Source organism: Eimeria mitis, genomic scaffold (assembly GCF_000499745.2).
Source record: "Eimeria mitis Houghton genomic scaffold, Emh_scaff5348, whole genome shotgun sequence".
In the NCBI taxonomy this organism is placed as follows: Eukaryota; Apicomplexa; class Conoidasida; order Eucoccidiorida; family Eimeriidae; genus Eimeria; species Eimeria mitis.
The window spans coordinates 2350-3216 of NW_013573625.1; the positions used below are offsets into that span (position 1 = coordinate 2350).

Below are 867 nucleotides of genomic sequence, written 5' to 3' on the forward strand. Positions count from 1 at the left end.
GGCGCTGCTCACAGGGGCCCCGGCGCTGCTCACAGGGGACCCCATGCTGCTCACAGGGGCCCCCACGCTGCTCACAGGGGCCCCCACGCTGCTCACAGGGGCCCCCATGCTGCTCATGGGGGCCCCCGCGCTGCTCACAGGGGCCCCCACGCTGCTTACAGGGGCCCCCACGCTGCTCACGGGGGCCCCCACGCTGCTCACAGGGGCCCCCACGCTGCTCATGGGGGCCCCCTGGTACTCCACGGGGGCCCCCTGGTAGCTCATAGGGGCCCCCTGGTAGCTCATGGGGGCCCCCTTGCGGCGAAGATAAAAGAGAGTGGTGGGGGTGAGAGGGTTGTGGTGGTGGGGGCCCCCCGTAGTATACATAGCGAGGAGGGTAGGGGGCCCCCCGGCGATGCTGAGGATGCTTGGTTTATTTTATTATTTTTATTTGGTTGTGTTGCTGCAGCAGAAGGAAATAGAGAAGCAAGACAGGCGCTGCTGCGGCTGCTTGCTGCTGTGGGGGGCCTTCAGGCTCTGCAGATGATAGAAAGCGATAGTTAATTATATTTATTTATTTTTTTTTTTTTTATCGTGTAAGATGCTGCTGCTGCTGCTGCTGCTGCTGCTGCTGCTGCTGCTGCTGCTCATGCTGCTGCTGCTTATGCTGGTGCTGCTGCTGGTGCTGATGCTGGTGCTGATGCTGCTGCTGATGCTGCTGCTGATGCTGCTTCTGATGCTGCTGCTGATGGTGGTTCTGCTGCTGGTGCTGCTACTGCTGTTGTTGGTGATGCTGCTGCTGCTGCTGCTGCTGCTGCTGTTGCTGCTGCTGCTGCTCGAGTTGCTGCAGCTAGTGTTGCTGTTGTATATGTGTCTTTGTTTTTGTTT

General features: G+C 59.9%; 1 protein-coding gene across 1 annotated transcript in view; it reads right to left on the reverse strand.

The window, feature by feature from the left end:
• Positions 1–366, reverse strand: part of EMH_0081480 (uncharacterized protein) — a gene marked incomplete at both ends in the record, with an annotated part of 1081 nt that extends 715 nt beyond the window's left edge. Inside the window, one exon of the mRNA XM_013500387.1 lies at positions 34–366. Within this exon, the coding sequence (XP_013355841.1) occupies positions 34–366 (333 nt within the window). The remainder of the gene's footprint in view (positions 1–33) is intronic.
• Positions 367–867: the final 501 nt, after the last annotated feature.